The 22,086-nt window shown below is 35.7% G+C and overlaps 1 protein-coding gene across 1 annotated transcript; it reads right to left on the bottom strand.

Annotated features, from left to right (window-relative positions):
- Positions 1 to 526: 526 nt before the first annotated feature.
- Positions 527 to 21,606, bottom strand: arl1 (ADP-ribosylation factor-like 1). The gene is made up of 6 exons (XM_042511313.1): positions 21,502 to 21,606; positions 19,725 to 19,862; positions 17,934 to 18,015; positions 17,041 to 17,152; positions 15,176 to 15,354; positions 527 to 1,643 (listed from the first exon to the last, which is right to left on the bottom strand). The coding sequence occupies exons 1-6, from the start codon at positions 21,503 to 21,505 to the stop codon at positions 1,613 to 1,615; spliced, it is 546 nt and encodes a 181-aa protein (XP_042367247.1). The 5' UTR covers positions 21,506 to 21,606; the 3' UTR covers positions 527 to 1,612.
- Positions 21,607 to 22,086: the final 480 nt, after the last annotated feature.

Raw genomic sequence — 22,086 nt, 5'->3', positions numbered from 1 at the left:
GCGAGTGACCATATAAAATCATAATATATCAGTAAGTCTGTGTCGCTAAGACATCACTTAATATGAACTCAATTTTCATTTCCATTAAGATCAAATTGAAGAACTGTCCTCAGATTTAAATCCCCAACAGTTAAATGTACAACTTTTTGTAATAAAAAAAGACATTTTTTGACATACTGTGATGTTTTTGGTCTTCTTTTTCGACATGCTATACTATGACATGTCTCAACATGCTATACTATGTGGTTTTCAGATCTTTTTTTATTTTTTTTACATGTCTTTTTTTTGTTTGTAAGATTACTTTTTGGCATTTTTTCCTTTATTAGATAGAACAGAAGACTGATAGCGTGAAAGGGGGAGAGAGGGGGGATGACATGCAGCAAAGAGCCACTGTAGCATGGACACTGCCCTCAAATACAGGGTGTCTGCTTTCTTTTTTTTTAAGTATTTTAAAAAAAAAATTATTTACCGGTCATCTGTTGTCTGATATCGCAATTTTGAAAATCAAAGTCTTAACACAAATTGGTACAATCACTGATAGCAATCTTTACTGAGAATCATTTTCACTGTACAAGCAGATATAAATATGCAACCATAAAACTTTGAGCATACAGTTAGTGTTCAGTAACTAAATGACTAATATGCCAAAGCTGCACTCAATGATTTTGATGGAAAAATGCTTCTCTACCAAATTACTATTTTAAAAAAAAGTGGGAACACCACAAATGAACAGGAGGAAAAACAACAATAGAAATCAATGATAATGTATCTGCCTGACTATAGTACAAAAACAGCCCGGGCTGCAGTAACACTTGGCCAGAGGATATTTAGCGTATGCTGGGTAAAATTTGCAATTTCTAAAAGTAAATCAGAATATTTTTGTACAGACAGGTATGGCTAGTCTAGCATACTATCAGAAATTGTCTAATAAGTTGGCAATCAAGCAGCTGCTTCTCAGTGATGATGTGTCCTTACCTCTGGTTACTCAGGTTAGGAGCAGGACTTAAATTTGTACTATGGAACCCCTGATGATGTTTGTGCCTTTTGGGAAAACCACTTCCCCCTCGGTGTATCTTTATAACGTCTTGCTAATGTTAGTGTCGATCAAAAACCGATCTCCTTCTGGCTGCAAAACATGCCAAATACTTAAACGCTCTGAGAGAAGATGAAGCTAACATTGTCCAGCAAAGATGCCTGACTTTAGAAATGCTACAGAAAGTCAGATCAGAGCCTTCTTTTATAGATTCCTTTTAATCCATGATAATTTACGTTGCTTAAAAATGCAATCGTGAATTAATATTTAACAAGTCTGTTCTAAGGTGTTTCAACACAGGAAAAAAAGTAGACACCAATTTGTCCATCACTGAAGTTCCACAGCTCTATGAAAGCTTCACTTGTGCCACCATTGTTGGAAGATTTGGGGCTTTGTGTGTCCAGACGTTACTGCAGCCTTCACTTGTAAGTCCCAGGCTTGAAAGGCGTTAGGCCAAGGCTTCAGGTGGGTTGGAGTTGGGGAGGAGTGCAGTCACGGGTGTAGGAGAGAGGGGTCAGTCACAAGGCTTCATACAGGAAGGTCAAAGGTCAGGAGTATATACAAAATGGGTGGGAGCCTTTACTGCCGACACTTGAGGGCATCCACCAGCCTATTAGGAAAGAGAAAGAACAAATACAATTCAAGCTGGGTAAACGCAAAGAATAAAGTGTTGTGCAGTATGAACTAATCCTAACGAGAATGATAAATGTCATACTTAGTATTAGTACATACTTAGTAGTATTTTGCTTGAAAATAACTAGAAAGCTAACCACTGACATTTTCTCAAGATTCTTCCTGACAAAGAATGCTGAGACTTGTTAAGGATTTTTCACGACGTACTTCACTATTTCTTTACAGAATTTTTAACAACCGATTGTACTATGACATATTTTTTGTAATTTTTTACATGGCTACACTATGACGTTTTTCGTGACCCATAATGACTACACTGACGTTTTAGTGTCATTTTTGACAACGTTCCATACTATAACTTTTTGTTGTGATTTATCATAATATGTTGAAAAAATTTCCAAAAAACAGCTGAAAACCACATAACATAGCATATAGCGACACGTCATAGTATTGATAAAAAAACGTCCAAAAACATCAAAATACAGCATGTCGAAAAAGTGATCGAAGACATCATAGTATAGTATGTGGGAAAATGACAAAATATGACATATTGAACAAATAGCTAAAAAAAAGACATAGCGGTAGAAAACGACATATAATAGCTTGTAGAGTCGTGTTCTAGTGTACAAAGTAGGAATAAAGGCCAAAAATGGCCAAAAAGACAATAGTACAGTATGTCGAAAAAGTCAAATTTTGACCGCTCCTAAACATGTCTGAAAATGACATTTAATAGCTTGTAGAGACACGTTATAGTATAAAAAGTGGAAATGTAGGCCAAATATGGCCAAAAACCTCATAATTTAAAATGGCCAAAAAATGGCCAAAAAGGCAATAGTATAGTATGTCGAAAAACTCAAAATTTGACTGCTCCTAAAAATGGCTAAAAGCAACATAAAATAGCTTGTATAGACGCGTTTTAGTATATAAAGTGGGAATCACAGCCAAAAAAGGCCAAAAACCTCATAATTTAGCATGTCAAAAAAATGGCCAAAAATGCAATAGTATAGTATGTCGAAAAACTCAAAATGTGACCGCTGCTAGAAATGGCTGAAAAGAACATATAATAGCTTGTAGAGATGCGTTATAGCATACAAAGTGGAAATGAAGGCCAAATATGGCCACAAACCTCATAATTTAGCATGTCAAAAAAATGGCCGAGAAGGCAATAGTACAGTATGTCGAAAAACTCAAAATTTGGCTGCTCCTGAAAATGGCTGAAAATGACATATAATAGCTTGTAGAGAAGCGTTATAGTATATAAAGTTGGAATCAAGGCTAAAAAAGGCCAAAAACCTCATAATTTAGCATGTCCAAAATATGGCCAACAAGGCAATAGTATAGTATGTCGAAAAACTCAAAATGTGACCGCACCTAAAAATGGTTAAAAACGACATAAAATAGCTTGTATAGACGCGTTTTAGTATACAAAGTGGGAATCACGGCCAAAAAAGGCCAAAAACCTAATAATGTAGCATGTCCAAAAAATGACCGAAAAGGCAATAGTATAGTATGTCGAAAAACTCAAAATTTGACCGCTCGTAACAATGGCTGAAAACGACATATAATAGCTTGTAGAGATGCGTTATAGCATACAAAGTGGGAATAAAGGCCAAAAAATGCCAAAAACCTCATAATTTAGCATGTCCAAAAAATGACCGAAAAGGCAATAGTATAGCATGTCGAAAAACTCAAAATTTGACCACTCCTAAAAATGGCTAAAAACAACATGAAATAGCTTGTAGATACACATTATAGTATATAAAGTGGGAATCAAGGAGCCGAAAAATGCCAACAACTTCATAATTTAGCATGTCAAAAAAAATGGCCAACAAGGCAATAGTATAGTATGTCGAAAAAGTCAAAATTTGACCGCTCCTAGAAATGGCTGCAAATGACACGTGATAGCTTGTCGAGACGCGTTATAGCATACAAAGTGGGAATAAAGGCCAAAAAATGCCAAAAACTTCATAATTTAGCATGTCAAAAAAATGGCCAACAAGGCAATAGTATATAGTATGTCGAACAAAGTCAAAATTTGACCGCTCCTAGAAATGGCTGCAAATGACACGTGATAGCTTGTCGAGACGCGTTATAGCATACAAAGTGGGAAATAAAGGCCAAAAAATGCCAAAAACTTCATAATTTAGCATGTCAAAAAAATGGGCCAACAAGGCAATAGTATAGTATGTCGAACAAAGTCAAAATTTGACCGCTTCTAGAAATGGCTGAAAACGACATATAATAGCTTGTAGAGAAGTGTTATAGTATACAAAGTGGGAATGGAGGCCAAAAAAGGCCAACAATCTCCTAATTTTGCATGTCAAAAAAATGGCTAAAAAGGCAATAGTATAGTATGTCGAAAAAAGTCAAAATTTGACCGCTCCTAAAAATGGCTGAAAACGACATATAATAGCTTGTAGCGAAGTGTTATAGTATACAAAGTGGGAATAAAAGCCAAAAAATGCCAAAAACTTCATAATTTAGCATGTCAAAAAAAATGGCCAACAAGGCAATAGGTATGTCGAAAAAAGTCAAAATTTGACCGCTTCTAAAAATGGCTGAAAACAACATATAATAGCTTGTAGAGAAGTGTTATAGTATACAAAGTGGGAATAAAAGCCAAAAAAATGCCAAAAACTTCATAATTTAGCATGTCAAAAAAAAATGGCCAACAAGGCAATAGTATAGTATGTCGAAAAAGTCAAAATTTGACCGCTCGTAAAAATGGCTAAAAACAACATAATAATATCTTGTAGAGATGCGTTATAGCATACAAAGTGGGAATAAAGGCCAAAAAATGCCAAAAACTTCATAAATTAGCATGTCCAAAAAATGGGCAAAAAGGCAATATTACAGTATGTCGAAAAAGTCGAAAATTTGACAGCTCCTAAAAATGGCTGAAAATGACACGTGATAGCTTATTGAGACACGTTATAGCATACAAAGTGGGAATAAAGGCCAAAAAATGCCAACAACTTCATAATTTAGCATGTCAAAAAAAGGGGCGAAAAGGCAATAGTATAGTATGTCGAAAAAGTCGAAAATTTGACAGCTCCTAAAAATGGCTGAAAACGACATATAATACCTTGTAGAGAAGCTTTTATAGTATACAAAGTGGGAATGAAGGCCAAATAAGGCCAAAACCCTCATAATTTTGCATGTCAAAAAAATGGCAAAAAAGGCAATAGTATAGTATGTAGAAAAAGTCAAAATTTGACCGCTCGTAAAAATGGCTGAAAACAACATACAATGGCTTGTAGAGACACGTTATACTATACAGAGTGGGAGTGAAGGCCAAAAAAGGCCAAAATTCTCATAAATTAGCATGTCTAAAAAATGGCCATTTTTGGATTACAGGATTTACACATTCAATTTAAAATATGGTGTGTGCATTCTCAGCCCCTTGGCGATGAATTAACATGGGATTTACATGATATTTACATGGTTTGGTCTACAAATGATGCAAACCAAGACAACATGGAATTTGTGTCTCCTTTGCTGCAACCTAGTGGCCGCTGGAAGTACTATACCATGTGAGATGGCTCACTCAAGGGTCCAAACTCTCTGCGTACATTATCTGACTCTCACAGAAATGAACGACTGCTTTAGCTGGCGTCCCACCAGTACCCCTGACATACGTTTGGGTGCGAGGGCCTGTTCATCACTGCTTGCAGCTTTAATTGAGGTTTGGAATTCATGAGGTTATGACTCCTTGTAGCTCCTACTACCAACCAATAGAGAAAAATTAAATGTTTCTTTATTTGTATTCTTTGTACAATATTCATCTTTTGCTGATTAATTAATTAATGTATTTCCTCTTTGACTGCCAAGTCAGGTCAAAGCCTGTCATCCCGTGGTGTGCCCTGTGTTTAAATGTCATTTAAAACAAATTTCCTGCAACTCTTATCACCTGCACTAGTCTATTATAGTTACAGTGAGGGTGAAGAGAACAGCATTACTTCTTCTACAGCTGCCAACAGCCCACCATCATTCCCACTTAGAGAATGGGTGAAATCAAAATAAGACAGTTAGGCTGGGGCACCAGGCCCCCAAAAAACTAAATCCGGTCCTGATAAAAAAACGGAAGCAATGGAAGCTGGATGAGTTGACCTAAGAGATGATGGTGTGTTGTTGTATTAATAAAGAATTCCCTCTAAAGTCTGACTATTGAGCCGCTAATCCTATCAACATGCTTTGCTTTAAAGTGAGAATCTAGGCTTTCCACTGATATCAGATATGCTCTGTTTAGACATCCAGACGCTGCGCACTCAACGTGTTACATCATCAATTTCTGCGCATTGATTCGCCAGTGAAACCCAAGTTGTTCCGTCCTCTGAGCCAAACAGCGACGGCTGCGAAGGCTTTGTCCCGCCTCCTGTGTCCCGATTGGATGACAATTTTAGTATTCATCTGTTCTTCACGGAAATTTGAACACACACGGAGGGAAAACGAGACGAAGTACGTGTGTTTGTTTACATGGAAAACATACCCAAAAATAACAGAGTAGCAAGAAAGAGCTCAGCAAAACGCGAGACCAAAATGTCAAAATGACGGTGAACAGCTGAAGAGGCGCTGGATTCATTTTTTCGAAGGAGCGGCCTCGCGACGCTGCAGCTGATCCTCATCACAATCAGCTGATGCAGCAGGAGGAGGACACGCAGGACAGCGGACACTTTGGAGATATTAGGTGAGTAACTTATTTTTTAGTCTGTACTTAAGTGAATCTCTTTGCACGACTCTCTGAGTGAATTAAATGTTACAAGTCAAGAATATAAATGTGTGATGTGCCACATTGACTCCCCGCTGTTCAAACCCACATACATATGTTCACCAAAGTGACTTTGATGTTGTTTTCTGTGTTTTATAGAAAAGTGCAGTGTCTCCAAAACTGATGAAAAAAGACAGGCACTACAATGCGAGGCAAGGGTAAGATTTAAAGAAAAACGCTGAATGCACTGTGCTGAATGTGAATGTGTGTTGTGTTAACACCACAGAGCAGTATTAATTGTACTGCTTGTGTTTTCAGCTACTGGAAGCCAGGAGAGCTGACTTGGCAAACACTGCTCTGCTATGTTGCTTTTTTTGTTCTTTTGTAGCTGTTTTTTTTTCTTCAAAAAAAAAGCTTTACTATTTTTAAAAGGCTCCTAGCAAATGTGTCTTTTTTTTTTCTCAATGAACGGATATTGTGACAGGTGTCTCCAGTAGCTGTAAATATTCATTATAACAATAATTTTATCAGTAATAATAATACCAATTATAAATTATTATTATTATTATCAATAATATTGATGGGAGGGGCAAACCACCCACTGTCCAGCAGGGTGTCCCACCTCAGTTAAAACGTATTTGGTTTGGTTCAGTGAGTAAAGCAGGTTAATGTTATGCCTGAGGTTGATGCTTTGAGACTCAGCTGACACAGGTAGTTTTTTGAAATAGGGTTGAGAGACAAGAAGGAAGAACACCATATGACAGCAGAGCAGACAGAAATAAAAATATAGTTGCCACCTGACTTATATATCAGTAGAATTTATTAAAATATGTCACTGTTGATAATGAGCTAAATAGAACATCGGACATACACATGGCATCTGGAGGTTTGGCTTAGTGGACAGGACAGGTGCTTGATGTTCCTGAGATTGTTGGTTCAAGTCTTACTTGTTAAAAAGTTACTGTTGACTTTTATGCCATGAATCTAATAAAAATATCTGCTCTGCCAAGAACTTACTTTGCATATCGGTCTGACTCATATATCAGAAGAGTTTTCCACACATGTCAGTGCTGGTAATGAGCTAAATAGAACATCCAAAATGAGTATGGTATCTGGAGGTTTGGCTCAGTGGATAATGCAAGTGTCTGTGGTTCCAGAGGTTGTTGGTTTCGAGCCTCCCTTGACACAAGGCACATTTCATTCTTATTCCACAAATCAAATAAAAATATAGCCCCACCAACAACTTGGTATTTATCGGTCTGACTCACATCAGTTGAGTTTTCAATAGCTGTCAATGGTGAAACTGAGATAAAGGGGACGCCGAACAGTGTTCAGATGTCTGGAGGTTTGGCTCAGTTGGTAGAGCAGGAGGTTGGAGTGCAAGAGATTGCTAGTTCAAATCTCACCTGAAACATGTAATATCACTTTTGGAGGCTGCCATCTGAGCACAGAGTTCTCGATAAAGCAGACATATATCAGCCGATACATGTTATTTTATTTATGCCACAAATATAACGTCGCTGCCGATTGGTTTTACGTTTTGGGACCACGTTAAGACACTGATTTGATATGGCAAACACATAAGGCATGTAAAGTTTATTATGCCTTATTGTAACGAAAATACAATCAACTTTACATGCCTTAGTATTTTCTGCTATATCATAATCAGTCTAAAATGATATTTTAGGGCATAAAAAAAAAAAAAAAATATCGGCTTCTATATATCTGTCTAAAATCGACAGACGTCACTGCCGATACTGGTTTTACCTGTTTTGGGACCACTTCTTCACCTGTTTTTTTTGGCAAAAATGACATATTAATCAATTTTAATGCCTTATTTCTTCTGCAATATCACAATCAATGTCAAAAGTGTATGAATCTACAGCCAAATGATATTTTATGGCATAAATAAAAAAAAAAATATCGGCATATATATATCTGTCTAAAATCGACAGACGTCGCTGCCGATACTGGTTTTACTTGTTTCGGGACCACTTCACCTGTTTTTTTTGGCAAAAATGACATATTTAATCCATTTTTTTAAATGCCTTATTTCTTCTGCAATATCACAAGCAGTGTCTAACGTGTATGAATCTACAGCCAAATGATATTTTATGGCATAAAAAAAAAGAAAAAATATCGGCATATATATATATATCTGTCTAAAATTGACAGACGTCGCTGCCGATACTGGTTTTACCTGTTTCGGGACCACTTCACCTGTTTTTTTGGCAAAAATGATATATTAATCAATTTTAATGCCTTATTTCTTCTGCAATATCACAATCAATGTCGAAAGTGTATGAATCTACAGCCAAATGATATTTTATGGCAAAAATAAAATAAAAAAATATCGGCATATATATATCTGTCTAAAATCGACAGACGTCGCTGCCGATACTGGTTTTACCTGTTTCGGGACCACTTCACCTTTTTTTTTTGGCAAAAATGACATATTAATCCATTTTAATGCCTTATTTCTTCTGCAATATCACAATCAGTGTCTAACGTGTATGAATCTACAGCCAAATGATATTTATGGCATAAAAAAAGAAAGAATATCGGCATATATATATATCTGTCTAAAATCGACAGACGTCGCTGCCGATACTGGTTTTACCTGTTTTGGGACCACTTCACCTGTTTTTTTGGCAAAAATGATATATTAATCAATTTAATGCCTTATTTCTTCTGCAATATCACAGTCAAATGTCTAAAGTGTATGAATCTACAGCCAAATGATATTTTATGGCAAAAAAAAAAAAAAAAAATATCGGCATATATATATCTGTCTAAAATCGACAGACGTCGCTGCCGATACTGGTTTTACCTGTTTCGAGACCACTTCACTGTTTTTTTTTGGCAAAAATGACATATTAATCCATTTTAATGCCTTATTTCTTCTGCAATATCACAATCAGTGTCTAAAGTGTATGAATCTACAGCCAAATGATATTTATGGCATAAAAAAAGAAAAAAATATCGGCATATATATATATCTGTCTAAAATCGACAGACGTCGCTGCCGATACTGGTTTTCACTTTTTACCTGTTTTGGGACCACTTCACCTTTTTTTTTGGCAAAAATGATATATTAATCAATTTTAATGCCTTATTTCTTCTGCAATATCACAGTCAATGTCTAAAGTGTATGAATCTACAGCCAAAGGCTATTTTATCGCAAAAATAAAAAAAAAAATATCGGCATATATATATCTGTCTAAAATCGACAGACGTCGCTGCTGATGCTAGTTTACCTGTTTCGGGACCACTTCACCTGTTTTTTTGGCAAAAATGACATATTAATCAATTTTAATGCCTTATTTCTTCTGCAATAATCACAGTCAGTGTCTAAAGTGTATGAATCTACAGCCAAATGATATTTATGGCATAAAAAAAAAAAAAATATCGGCATATATATATATATATAATATATATATATATATATATATATATCTGTCTAAAATCGACAGACGTCGCTGCTGATACTGGTTTTACCTGTTTCGGGACCACTTCACCTGTTTTTTTGGCAAAAATGACATATTAATCAATTTTAATGTCTTATTTCTTCTGCAATATCACAGTCAATGTCTAAAGTGTATGAATCTACAGCCAAATGATATTTGGCAGCAACGTCTGTCGATTTTAGACAGATATATATAATCACATATTTTTAATTTATTTTTTGCCATAAAATATAATTTGGCTTTAGATTTATACAGTTTAGACTCTGACTGTGATATTGCAGAACAAAATTAAGGCATTAAAATTGATTAATATGTCATTTTTTAAAAAAAAAAAAACAGGTAAAGTGGTCCCGAAACAGGTAAAACCAGTATCGGCAGTGACGTCTGTCAATTTTAGACAGATATATAGATGCCAATATTTATTTATTTTTTTTATGCCAAAAAATATAATTTGGCTGTTGATTCATACACTTTAGACACTGATTGTGATGTTGCAGAAGAAACAAGGCATTAAAATTGATTAACATGTCATTTTTGCCAAAAAAACAGGTGAAGTGGTCCCGAAACAGGTAAAACCAGTATCGGCAGCGACGTCTGTCGATTTTAGACAGATATATATATGCCGATATTTTTTATTTTATTTTTGCCATAAAATATCATTTGGCTGTAGATTCATACACTTTCGACATTGATTGTGATATTGCAGAAGAAATGAGGCATTAAAATTGATTAATATGTCATTTTTGCCAAAAAAAACAGGTGAAGTGGTCCCAAAACAGGTAAAACCAGTATCGGCAGTGACGTCTGTCAATTTTAGACAGATATATAGAAGCCGATATTTTTTTTTTTTATGCCCTAAAATATCATTTTAGACACTGATTATGATATAGCAGAAAATATTAAGGCATGTAAAGTTGATTTATATTTTCGTTACAATATATTAATAAACTTTACATGCCTTAATGTGTTCTGCCATATCACAATCAGTGTCTTAACGGTATGAACGTACAACCCAATTATATCTTGTGGCATAAATAAAATAACATGTATCGGCTGATATATGTCTGCTTTATCGAGAACTCTGTGCTCAGATGGCAGCCTCCAAAAGCCACATGTTTCAGGTGAGATTTGAACTAGCAATCTCTTGCACTCCAACCTCCTGCTCTACCAACTGAGCCAAACCTCCAGACATCTGAACACTGTTCGGCGTCCCCTTTATCTCAGTTTCACCATTGACAGCTATTGAAAACTCAACTGATGTGAGTCAGACCGATAATCTACCAAGTTGTTGGTAGGGCTGATATTTTTATTTGATTCGTGGAATAAGAATGAAATGCACCTTGTGTCAAGGGAGGCTCGAACCAACAACCCTCTGGAACCACAGACACTTGCATTACCCACTGAGCCAAACCTCCAGATACCATATTTATTTCGGATGTTCTATTTAGCTCATTACCAGCACTGACGTGTTAAAACCCCACTTGATATATGAGTCAAACTGATATGCAACTAAGTTCTTGGCAGAGCTGATATTTTTATTAGATTCATGGCATAAAAGTCAACAGTAACTTTTAACAAGTAAAGCTTGAACTAAGAACCAAAGGTACAACAAGCACCTGCTCTATCCACTAAGCCAAACCTCCAGATAACATACTGAGTTCCATTTAGCTCATTATCAGCAGTGACGTGTCGTAAATCGTATCGTCAACAAAGTGGGAATGAAGACCAAAAAAGGCCAAAAAACTCATAATTTAGCATGTCAAAAAAATGGCCAAAAAGGCAATAGTATAGTATGATGAAAAAGTCAAATATTGACCACTCCTAAAAATGGCTGAAAACGACATATAATAGCTTGTAGAGACACATTATGGTATACAAAGTGGGAATAAAGGCCAAAAGGGGCCAAAAACCTCATAATTTAGCATGTCAAAAAAAAAATGAAAATGATATGAGTCAGACTGATATGCAACTACAGTCTTGGCACAACTTTAATTTTTATTTGATTCATGGTCAATTCAAGTCAACAGTAATTTGTAAAAAGCAAGGCTTGAACCAACAACCTCAGAAAGACCAAGCACCTGCTTTATCCACTAAACCAATTGCTCTGATGCAAGTTATGTATCGGATTTTCAATTTAGCTCATTACGTCGAGTGACATCTATTAAAAACTCCACTGACATATGAGTCAGACCGGAAAGCAACTAAGTTCTTGGCAGGGCTGATATTTTTATTTGATTCATGGCATAAAAGTCAAATTTAAAATGTATTAAGTAAGACTCAAACCAACAACCTCAGGAACATCAAGCACCTGCTCCATCCACTAAGCCAAACTTCCAGATACCATGTTGAGTTAGGATGTTCCATTTGGCTCATAGTAGTAGTATACAAAGTGGGAATTAAGGCCAAAAAAGGCCAAAAACCTCATAATTTAGCATGTCAAAAAATGGTCAAAAAGGCAATAGTATAGTACGTCAAAAAAGTCAAATTTTGACCGCTCCTAAAAATGGATGAAAATGTTAAATAATAGCTTGTAGAGATGCGTTATACCATACAAAGTGGGAGTGAAGGCCAAAAAAGGCCAAAAACCTCATAATTTAGCATGTCAAAAAATGGCCAACAAGGCAATAGTATGGTATGTTAAAAAAGTCATATTTTGACCGCTCATAAAAGTGGCTGAAAACAACATATAATAACTTGTAGAGGCACATTATTGTATACAAAGTGGGAATGAAGGCCAAAAAAGGCCAAAAAACTCATAATTTAGCATGTCAAAAAAAATGAAAATGATATGAGTCAGACTGATATGCAACTACAGCCTTGGCACAACTTTAATTTTTATTTGATTCATGGTCAATTCAAGTCAACAGTAATTTTGTAAGAAGCAAGGCTTGAACCAACAACCTCAGAAAGACCAAGCACCTGCTTTATCCACTAAACCAATTGTTCTGATGCAAGTTATGAGTTTTTAATAGATGTCACTCGAAGTAATGAGTGACATCTATTAAAAACTCCACTGACATATGAGTCAGACCGGAAAGCAACTAAGTTCTTGGCAGGGCTGATATTTTTATTTGATTCATGGCATAAAAGTCAAATTTAAAATGTATTAAGTAAGGCTCAAGCCAACAACCTCAGGAACACCAAGCACCTGCTCAATCTACTAAGCCAAACTTCCAGATACCATGTTGAGTTAGGATGTTCCATTTGGCTCATAGTAGTAGTATACAAAATGGGAATTAAGGCCAAAAAAGGCCAAAAACCTCATGATTTAGCATGTCAAAAAATGGTCAAAAAGGCAATAGTATAGTATGTTGAAAAACTCAAAATTTGACTGCTCCTAAAAATGGCTAATAACAACATATAATAGCTTGTAGAGATGCGTTATAGTATACAAAGTAAGTAAGTAAGTAAGTAAGTAAATTTTATTTATATAGCACCTTTCATAGATAGAAATCAGTGGGAGTGAAGGCCAAAAAGGCGAAAAACCTCATAATTTAGCATGTCAGAAAAATGGCCAAAAATGACATGTCCCAAAAACAGGTGCACGAAATAGCATGCCAAGACACAGCATGGCATAGAATTTTGTAAAAATGGCCAAAAACACCATAATATAGCATGTCGAAACAATGGAATATACCATGCTAGAGTACGGCGAAAAACATCAAATCTTGACATGTCCAAAAAAACAAAAAAACAACACATGCTATATTGTTGCTATATACTATACTATGAAGTTTTCACACCATACTATAATTTTTTTTTACATACTAGACTGACATTTTTATTACATACTACACTTTGACTCTTTTCGACCCTGTCAAGCTGTCTCTTCTAGCCTATTTAAACAGGTTTTCCCTAGTATCGGGCAGTTGGTTCTGGCTATCATTAACAGCAGTTGGTCTTCTGGTGTTGTTCCCCTAAGCTTTAAACATGCAGTGGTGCAGCCTCTACTTCAGAAACAAAAAATTCTAGTTTTTAATGACATCCTCCTGACTCAATGACTCTGGTGACCATGTAATTCTTGTTCTGTTGGACCTATCTGCAGCCTTTACAATACCCTACAGGCCTGGCAACGCCACCTGGGGGTATCTGTGGTACTGCACTGGAGTGGTTCAAATCATATCTGGCTGACAGAAGTATGAGTGTAAGCCTTGGAATTTCAGGGTCCAGCTCTGCTCCATTGCCGTATGGGGTTCCACAAGGGTTGATTTTAGGGCCCCTGCTTTTCTCTTTGTATTTACTGCCCCTGGGCTCCATCCTGAGAAAGCATGGCATCTCTTTCCACTGTTATGCTGACAACAGTCACATATATGTGCCGCTGAAAAAGAAAAATGCTTTCTCCCTCACACAAATTCTTGCATGTCTTGAAGACATCAAATCCTAGATGGCTTTGAACTTTTTAAATTTCAATGAGAAAAATACAGAACTAATGGTGTTTGGTCCCAGTAACCCTTGTCGACCCCCTCCTGTTGACTTGGGCTCTTTGGCAGATTATTGAAAGCCAACAGTCTCCTGTCCAGGCCCCTCTAGAAATCTTTTGGAGGCAATCCCGTGTCCAGTTTCCCTGGTGTTTATCTTTGTGTTTCATAAGACTCTTAAACAGCTCGCCGCACACAGTTTACTGTTTATAACAGTTTGTGTTGTCCATTGTAGAAGTTTCCTCTTAGTTGTTTAAAGTCATTATCTAGCACTATCAAGTGGAGGCATAAACACTTGGGTTTTAAGGTGGACAGTGGTTTTTAATTGGATCTGCAAATTAGTTCTGTTCTAAGTTGTGGAATGAGCTTCCCCTCCACATTAGACAAGCCTCCTCACTGTCCATTTTTAAAACTTGTCTTAAAACCCATTTTTATTCCTTGGCTTTCAACCCCGCATGAGACTCTGCTCCTGTTTTAGTGTTTTATGGTCTGTTTTTAGTTATTGTTTTAATTGTTTTTTGAATCGTTTTTAAAAACAATAAAACAATTACCTTAGTGTTTATATCTGTTTTATTTCACCATTTTTTTTTTAAATTGTTTTATGTCTGTGTTGTTTTGTCTATTTATGTACAGCACTTTGTTTCAGCTGTGGTTGTTTTTTTAAAGTGCTTTTTAAATAAAGTTGAGTTGAGTTGAGTCGAGTCGAGTCGACTCTTTTATGAAACACTGTAGTATTTAACACTTGTTTTGACAAACTATACTATAACATTTTCTTGACACACTATACTATGCCTTTTTGACATATTATACTAATTATACTAATTTCTTTTTTTTACATAAATAACACCTATTTTAAAATCATTTATTCCCATTTGAATTATTTCTCTCTATGTATAATAAGTATGGTAATGCCTACCATTCCATTCCTTCATCCAGGCCAGAGCCTTTTAGAGCTGATGTCCTGAAGATCTGCCATTTTCTCTCTTTGAGGGCGGGGAGGCCCAGAGACTGTGCCACCTCAGCAGGTGTCATTGCTTGGTCCATGTCCTGTTTATTTGCGAAGACCACCAGTATAGCTTTCTTCAGCTCTTCCTCCTGGATAAATAACAAGGTCATGAACATGAGCAACTCATAAAAAGAAAGAGTGCCGGAGAATGGCAGTAAAAAATATGTGCAGTGTTATGGAAGCGAAATGAGCAACTTAACACTTTGTGACATGTAACCACTGTTAAGCACACAATATTAATACTGAAATCCCACCAAAATCATAGTTCTGAAATAGTTTATTTTGAAAACCATCTGTGTAGTTTCGGTGATTTGAATTTTTCTTTTTGAGATTTTCAGTGCTTTTTGAACTAGAATTGCCTAAGTTGTGTACACAAAGACATACAACGGTGACTTTTCAAGATATGGTCAGAATACTTTACAGTTATACTAAAGTCATAGTGTAGTGTGTCAGACAATATCCAATAAGTCAGCCGTAGTACACTGTCACTAATGATAAAATGTGATCAAAAAAACATCACAATATCGTATGTTGTCAATAATGTGATTAAAAAAACGTCATAGTATAAAATGTCACAAAATATGCAATAAAAAAGTCACACTAAAGTAAGTCATGACAAATCTGATAAAAAATGTCATAGTATATAATTTAAAAATGCAATAAAAGAAGTCTAGATGTATCGTACGTCATGAAATATGCAAAAAGTCATACATTATCATAAAAAATGTGACTAAAAAATGTAATAGTATAGTTTGTCAGAAAAAAATGCAATAGAAAGTCATATTATACTGTAATTACAAATAGCATTTAAAAAGCCCCACGTTACTATATCATTAGATGTGATTAAATAGGTCATAGTAAAGTATTATGTCACAGCATAGGCAGTCATAAAACATGCAAAGAAAAAGTCAAACTAGTATGGAATTAAATATGCAATAGAGAAGACATGCTAAACATGTCAGAAAAAAATCTGTGATAGTATAGTATTTCTGGACATTTAACTATTAGTTTTTTACCACTAGCATATGATTTAAAGCTTGTTATAAATATTCTCAAATCGGACTTGTTTCAATGGCTCTGATTCCATAAAATGTTAGTAAGTCTGTGAAGAGATTTGCACATGAAACAACTTGGTACTAAAAACCTACACCAGATTCATGAATGCTGCAAGGAACTTTGATTTGATCGTAAGCTCTTGTGTATGTTTATGAATGCCAATTATTCATAAATTGACAGCACCCTCCCACCAGTCAGAAATTAGCATACAATACCACCCAAGAACAGCCAGTGACCACCACATAAGGAGGTGATAATTACTATGAGTAGGTGCATCCTCTCGACCTGCCAACATGCCGTAAACAAAGGAAGAATGAAAAACGTTTGCTATGTTGGAGATTGAAGTCATTTTGGGTGAGCTGGATTTGAGAAAAAAACATTTTGTCTTCTGTCTGTGGCAGCATGAAGGGGACAGATCGAAGTAGAGCTCTGATAGGACAGATCGTAGTAAAATTCTAGTTTTTATTGGCCAAGAAGCTAAACATAACACAGCACCTTACAAATTAAAATTGTAATTTCTAATAATGACAAGCAATATTTACGTGCATTCATTTTTACACAAGCAGTAGGAGGCAGATGTAGATTTTGTTGATACCTACAAACAGATTGGAGCTTCTGAGATACTATTGATGAATGCTAAAATACACCTAAATTTCTCGAGTTTGCTGAATGAGACCCACTGTGGTTTCGGTTGCCTTTAACAAAAAAAGCTATCTTACCTCCAACATGGCCACCAGCTCAGACTTAGAGATGCCCATCCTGTCGCGGTCGCTGCTGTCGACGACATAGATGATCGCATCTGTGTTTGAGTAGTAACACCGCCAGTAGGGTCTATCGAGCAGAGAGAGAAGCAGAGAGGTTTTCAGACAGGTGAGGAGAAAGAAGGAGGATGACAAAGAGTGAAGGTGGTGGGTTGACGCAAAGATGCAAGAATGAAGGCAGAAGGTTCAAATATTTAAAAAAGGGGAGTTAAAAAATAGGAATTGAGCCCAACCGTCATATCGGTCAACTGAGCCGTTACGAGCCTTTCACAGACATATCGGAGCATATGTTTTTTAAGATATGCACCAATAAGAAAAGTTTTTTTTCAGACCATACAATGCAGAAAACAATGTTTGGGTGGTTTAGAAATGGTCAGCAATTGGCTGATACCAAACAGTGCTGATGTTTATTTAGCTATATATTTTATTGTATCTATTCTTTATTTAAATAGTCAGTACTGATGTATATTATTTTTATATTCTTTATTTTAATGGTCAGGGAAGACTGATGCTGAACACATACAGTACAGATGTTTATTTTTATTTATTCTTTATTTTTGTTTGAATGTAATTTTAAATAAGTGCATTGTAAAATAAAAGTTGTTTGTTTAAGAAAGCAGCCTTCTGAGTACTTCTGCTTAGTCATATTGGTGCAAAGTCAGTGCAAAATCTGCATAGAAATGATCCATTTTCATTCCAGCTCAAAAATTAGTCGCCATATTGGTAATCTGTGAATTTTTCCACCGTAAAATCTGTATCAGTATCAAAAATCCCATATTGATCGGGCTGTTATTTTCACACAATCATTCCTGGAAGCTCTGCAGCACAGTCCTTGCACACTTGCCACCTACCTGATACTTGTCTGTCCTCCCAGATCCCACACCTGGAACTTCAGATTTTTGTAGGTGACTGTCTCAACGTTGAAGCCAATTGCTGTGCAGAGAGGAATTCATATGAGTACAGTGAGGTCAAAGAATATGAGCCTGATTGTTGCCACCGTTGAGTACTGGAATTACGATATGCACTGCAGTACATGCAGAACCATCTGCAATCAGTTTCTATTCTTAGGCTATGTAATGTGAGAAAAACTCTACTGGTAGAGAATTTTTATACAGAGTTAGCACAATCCTGAAATACTATATTAGATATATCTTATGGAATTCTTTACACTGGTGAGAATATGCAGCATATTTGATTTAAATTACTAACACAGGCCATTTTGTTATGTGCTTTTCTCTACAAAACGTGGTCATTATAAAACTATAAAACTATTCTCTCTACATGGTGATCCACAAAGCCCTTAAATTTAACAAACCACATTGAAACGACATGTGTGTAAGGAAGGTTTATGCTGTCATGGTAGAGTATTCAAGTATTCAGAATCTGCACATTCAAATAAACAAAGCATGAGCAACACTATGCTAAAATCTTAAATAACTGTTGTGTAATCGACAGCACACAGAGAAAAAAAATCTGGATTTTTGGTGGGAGCCCAAGTGAATAAAGTAATTTATTTTATCAAATAGACATTATCATGAATTTGCCCATTTGATTGCTTAAAGTCAGACGGTGATTTTGTAATATTTCAAGTTTTCTGCAATTGTGTGTTTTATAATGCAAATGAGGCATTACGTAATTAAATATGTGCTGTTTTGCATACATTACCAGAGCAGCAATCTCAACATTTGATAAAGCCATGTTAAACTTTGTTGTCATATTAAAAAAGAAATTTTGGATATCTCAATGTATCACTCAATTAATCAGAAAATACTGTCAACAGCCATAAAAAAAGTAAAAAATCACCCTGTTTTTAGAAATAAATGTTCTATAAATCAGGCTTTAAATGATATTTTAACAAACCCCTCTGTAAAAACCTTTTAGAATATAGACAGGAACGCAACTGGAAAGTTCGGTGTATGGCCGAGGCCTGATCTAATTAAATATACACTTTTGCATATAGTTCCAGAACAAAAATCTAAACTATGTGTAAATGTGTTTTTGACATGTTTTTTTTTTCACGTCTCAAAGAAGAAATGTTATGGAAGAAAATAGTGCAAGATCTCAAAAATTACCAGTGTATAAAAAAAACTGTTTTCACCTGGGGCGTCTCGCCTGAAATGCAGCATGTAATTAACTCAATATTTTTTTGCAAACCTGTCCACAGGTGTCCAGAATACCTTTATAGCCCTTTTGATTTTGAACTGGCTAAATATTCTGGCTTTAAAGTAGCACATATGTCCGTATACACTTCCATCTCAGTATTTAAAAACCACAAACTGACGGTTACATTGTGTTTGTTTTCAACATCAGTGCAATCTGTATCAGTTGTAATCATTTTAATTAAAGCCAGTGAGACTTGTTTCCTCTATTTGCTTCTCTCCACTCAGAGTTTGTGTGTCAAATAAGATTGTTGACCAGACTGGCTGCCTGAGTTTGTGAAGTCTCTCTGTATGAAAGCATTTGTCTGTAGGATTACTGATAGATGCCATTCATAATGTACTCTCTGTACATACATAGGTTGTTCTCATATTACAGTATAAATAAACACAACCTCTGATAAACCCAGAGTTTAACTGATATGAATCCAGGGATGTTGTGTGAAGAGCAATAAAAGTAAATAAGTAGGGAAATAAAGTACATACTTGGGATTGTGGTTACCACCTCTCCAACCTGCAGCCGGTAGAGAATGGTTGTTTTTCCTGCACCGTCCAAACCAAGGATAAGAATCCTCATCTCCCTGCTGCCAAACAGGCCGGCAAAGATATTAGTGAAGATTTGACCTGAAAATTCAACACAGATGGATAGAAATAAGTGCTTTTGATAATATATCAACCAAAAGAGCCAACGTTTGCTTGCTTCATCTTCATTATTAAATGACATTCACTCGTACTCCACAAAACACTCTAAGGACTTTTATTTTCCGTACTGTCTGACGTTCCTGAATCAATATACATTATAATACAGAGGATCATCTCTTTGGGACAAGCTACTTCCATCATTACAATCAATAATGACATCATCATTATTTTAAAAAACATCTGAGAAGACTTGATTTTGCAAAGACTCGTACACTTCATTGGATTTATTTGTAAATGCAAAGTTACATTTGTACGTTTTCATCAACTTTGAAGTACTGCTTTGCCTTTTTTTTCTTTTATCAATCTTTGTTTTTTTTATGAATTTTTTAATAGGGGCAGTATCTCCATAAGCCATTTTTGGCTTCTAATCTCTCCAGCACAGTGTTTAATCTTCTTGCTTTTCTTTTTCTGCATTTTATATACACATGTATGTAAAACTATACTAATCTAAACTAAAACTTTGAATTTGCTCGTTATAACTCATCACTTTAGGCGCCGTTGGGTGTTTTCATCATTTTGGCTTTCCATGAACTTAATAACTCAAATGATGATTAAACAATGGCAAATCAAGTGCCAAAAAAATAAGACAAGACAAGATAAGATAAGCCTTTAATTCAACCCACAGCAGGGAAATTTGTAAAACAGCTGCAAAAGGAAAATGCAAACAGGAAGCGTCAGTAAAAAACAAAAAACAAAACACAAAGCATTCATAATACATACATATAAACACATACACATAAACAGAGATCAGTACAATACGTACTTCACACAAAACATGAAGCAATATAAAATCTAAGCAGTAAAAAAGCAAAATACAATAAAATGATAGGCTGAATTCACACGACCGAACAACAGAAGCCGGCTATATTTATTGCACAGCTTAGCTAAGGGACGATTATAAGCAGTAAAAAATAAAAGGAAAATATAAGAAAAAGCAGGCTACAGTTTGGCAGAACTTACACTATTAAACGTCCCAAATACTTAAGATACTAGTATAGATAAAAGTATGTTTAGTTTCTGAGGAATTAAGGAAACAGAAATGTGACAGCTACACAGTCATAAATTCAGCGTAAAAAACGTGAGCTTGTCTATATCGAGAACTATTTTCAACCCAGCTCTTCTCCGGATTTTCATCACAATGTGCCTAAATTTCTATGAGTATCACAAGTGGTCGAGCAAGTTAGCTGAGGTTAGCTTAGCCTCATTAACTGACGTTTTAGCATGACTGACATTACACAAGCATGCAAGTTGTCGTGCTTTTTCTCTTACGTCTTTGGTGGCAATGTGTAGACACAAAATAAATAATATAAAAATAAAACAGTTAGTCTGAATACCTCGGAGACAAAACGTTTAGGAGCTATTCCACACCATGAGTGAAAAGCATACCGTGTTCACAGTAAATAGCTAACGTTAGCTCGCGAGCTGACAGGCGCACTGCGCGTGAATGGAGATGGCAGATACAGGGCAGAGATATGACGCTATCTAATTAATCATAGGCATGTAAGTCAAGGTGATCAAAGGATAAATACAGATTTTGTTGACCAATAGTTAAAATACTCACCCATTTCGATAAGACTTCGGTCCTTCGAGCCGCAATTAAGTCGCAGGTTAGACAAACACCTACTTCCTTGTGGTTGACGTGTCGCTGAACTCTGTCACCGACTCGCGCTTGGATTTTACGTCACACCATTCGACACATTGAAAATGCCAAAAGTTTAACTATTAAATGGACCGAAAGCAGCCATACGTGCAGTTTTTAAATGTGGAGAATTCGGATAACATGTTAAGAGTATCTGATTTTTTTTAGACATGAATCTGCTTTATAAAAACATAAATCTCATAATCGAAAGTGCTGCTCATAAAGACAAGATTCATCCCGACGCTGTAGTACAGGGTACATTCAAGAAGCCAAAACGGTGTAATGTTCCCAAATGTTCAAAAGTTAGGTTTTTTTTTTTTTAAAAAAAAAAACTTTTTATCTAAAGTTTTGAAAACAGTACGTTCAGTGGTCAATACAAAAAATGTACAAACGAAAACAAGTGGGTACAAACCAGACAGACTAAACTGAACTGAAATAAAATATACAGAAGTATGAACACACCCAAACATGTCATCAATTTGTTATATAATAAAGCTGTAAGATTTG

This window comes from Plectropomus leopardus, chromosome 22 (assembly GCF_008729295.1).
Source record: "Plectropomus leopardus isolate mb chromosome 22, YSFRI_Pleo_2.0, whole genome shotgun sequence".
NCBI lineage: Eukaryota > Metazoa > Chordata > Actinopteri > Perciformes > Serranidae > Plectropomus > Plectropomus leopardus.
This window is presented reverse-complemented; position numbering and strand designations above follow the sequence as displayed.

Coding starts and splice junctions, on each gene's coding strand:
- arl1 (XM_042511313.1), bottom strand. Junction 15,355..17,040: donor AGCTGGTGGCCATGTTGGAG/GTAAGATAGCTT, acceptor TTATTTATCCAG/GAGGAAGAGCTGAAGAAAGC. Junction 1,644..15,175: donor CTGGATGAAGGAATGGAATG/GTAGGCATTACC, acceptor CTTTCCTAATAG/GCTGGTGGATGCCCTCAAGT.